Source organism: Nansenia antarctica (genome assembly GCF_963989245.1).
Source record: "Nansenia antarctica genome assembly, chromosome: 2".
Classification (NCBI taxonomy): domain Eukaryota; kingdom Metazoa; phylum Chordata; class Actinopteri; order Argentiniformes; family Microstomatidae; genus Nansenia; species Nansenia antarctica.
The window spans coordinates 24209251-24210851 of record NC_137675.1 but is presented as its reverse complement, the minus strand read 5'-3'; the positions used below and the strand labels follow the sequence as shown (position 1 = coordinate 24210851).

The 1601-nt window shown below is 60.3% G+C and overlaps 1 protein-coding gene across 1 annotated transcript; it reads right to left on the bottom strand.

Annotated features, from left to right (window-relative positions):
* Nucleotides 1-54: 54 nt before the first annotated feature.
* LOC308149994 (sphingosine 1-phosphate receptor 1-like) lies at nt 55-1299 on the bottom strand (the record flags this gene model as incomplete). Its single annotated transcript, XM_080522868.1, has 1 exon — nt 55-1299. One exon carries the CDS (start codon nt 1297-1299, stop codon nt 55-57), a length of 1245 nt encoding a protein of 414 aa, XP_080378994.1.
* Between the last annotated feature and the right edge of the window lie 302 nt (nt 1300-1601).

The window sequence follows — 1601 nt, the reverse complement described above, 5'->3', positions numbered from 1 at the left end:
TCCTTTCAAGTTCATTGGCTCCGTCACAGAGCGGCCCCTAATAGGAGGCCTGGATCAGGCCTTGAAGAGCTTGGGGTAGATGGCTTTGATGGGCGATGGCGTGGTATTGGCGTTCCCAGACGAGATGGTGGTCTCCAGCCCCCCCTCCAGCTTCTGCGAGGCCACCTCCGTCTTGCTGAAGCTGCACTCCAGGAAGGGCACCCCGATCTTCTTCACCTGCCCGTCCTTGGTCATCAGACACGGCCGGCACAGCAGCCTCAGGATGGCCCTCCTCATGTCCTTGCTGGTCAGCGTGTAGATGATGGGGTTGAGGAGGGAGTTGACCATGGCCACGCCCAGGAAGTAGTCCGCCTTCAGGAGGAGCCGGCAGCCGCGGGTGGGGCAGAAGAAGTCCAGGAGGAGGAGGAGGAAGAGGGGCAGCCAGCAGGCGATGAAGACCCCCAGCACGATGGTGACCGTCTTCAGGAGGGCCATGTACTTCTGGGACTTGCGCGCCAGGCCTTTGCGCATGCTGCCCGACGCGCCCAGGCGCTGGCGCTGCGTGTTGGAGCGGACGATGCGGAAGATGCGCGCGTAGAGGACCACGATGGCCAGCAGCACGGCGCTGAACACCGACACGCAGCACAGGATGTAGCTCTTGGAGTAGAGCGGGAGCACCGTGGAACACTGGTCCAGGCGATGCATGCAGTTCCACCCCAGGATGGGCAGCACCCCCAGCAGTCCCGCCAGGGCCCAGCTGGCCACGATCAGCGCCCACATGCGGCCCCGTTTGGCCCCGTGGTACGGCCGCATGGTCACCATGGTGACGTGGCGCTCGATGGCGATGGCCAGCAGGCTGATGATGGAGGCGGCCAGCGTGATGAAGACCCCACCCTCTCTCAGGAACCAGTGGAGCGGCGTCAGCCGCAGCGTGTTGGGCCCCGACATCAGGATGTTGGCCATGTAGGTGATCCCGGCCAGCAGGTCCGACAGGGTCAGGTTCCCCAGGAGGTAGTACATGGGCAGGTGGAACTTCTTGTTCCTCCAGATGGCCAGGAGGACCACGGCGTTCTCCAGGACGATGAGCACGCAGACGACCACGAAGGCGATGCCCTCGGGCTTCAGGCCCTCGCGGTAGCGGTCGCCCTGCAGCTTGCCCGTGTAGTTGTAGTGTTCCACGATGACGGAGTTGTCCTGGTACTGCCAGAAGAAGTGCAGGAGGCTTGAGGAGGAGGAGGAGGAGGAGGAGGTAGAAGGGGTGGTGGTGGGTACGGCCGTGGTGGGTGCAGCCCCTGCGTACGCTGCCCGTGAGGCCTCCATGGTTCTGTCGTTGAGTTGATTAACTGTTATGTATTATTTGGCTACCCTTATCATACTTCACAGGTCAATGCAAGTCAGAGCAAGAGGCGTCAAGCTCTACCCCGGGCTTCAGAGATGAATTAATATGTTATGCTGATATAATCCACTTTGTAATGTGTATGTGACACCGCTTGGCTTTATTTCCCCATGTCTCTGATCCCAGGTGTGTTATGCGCTCTGTCGCCACTAGAGGGTGGTCCTGAGCTCTGTTTGGAAGGTTCTTGTCGGACCATCAGGTAATACTGTGAAATTGAATGAGAGAG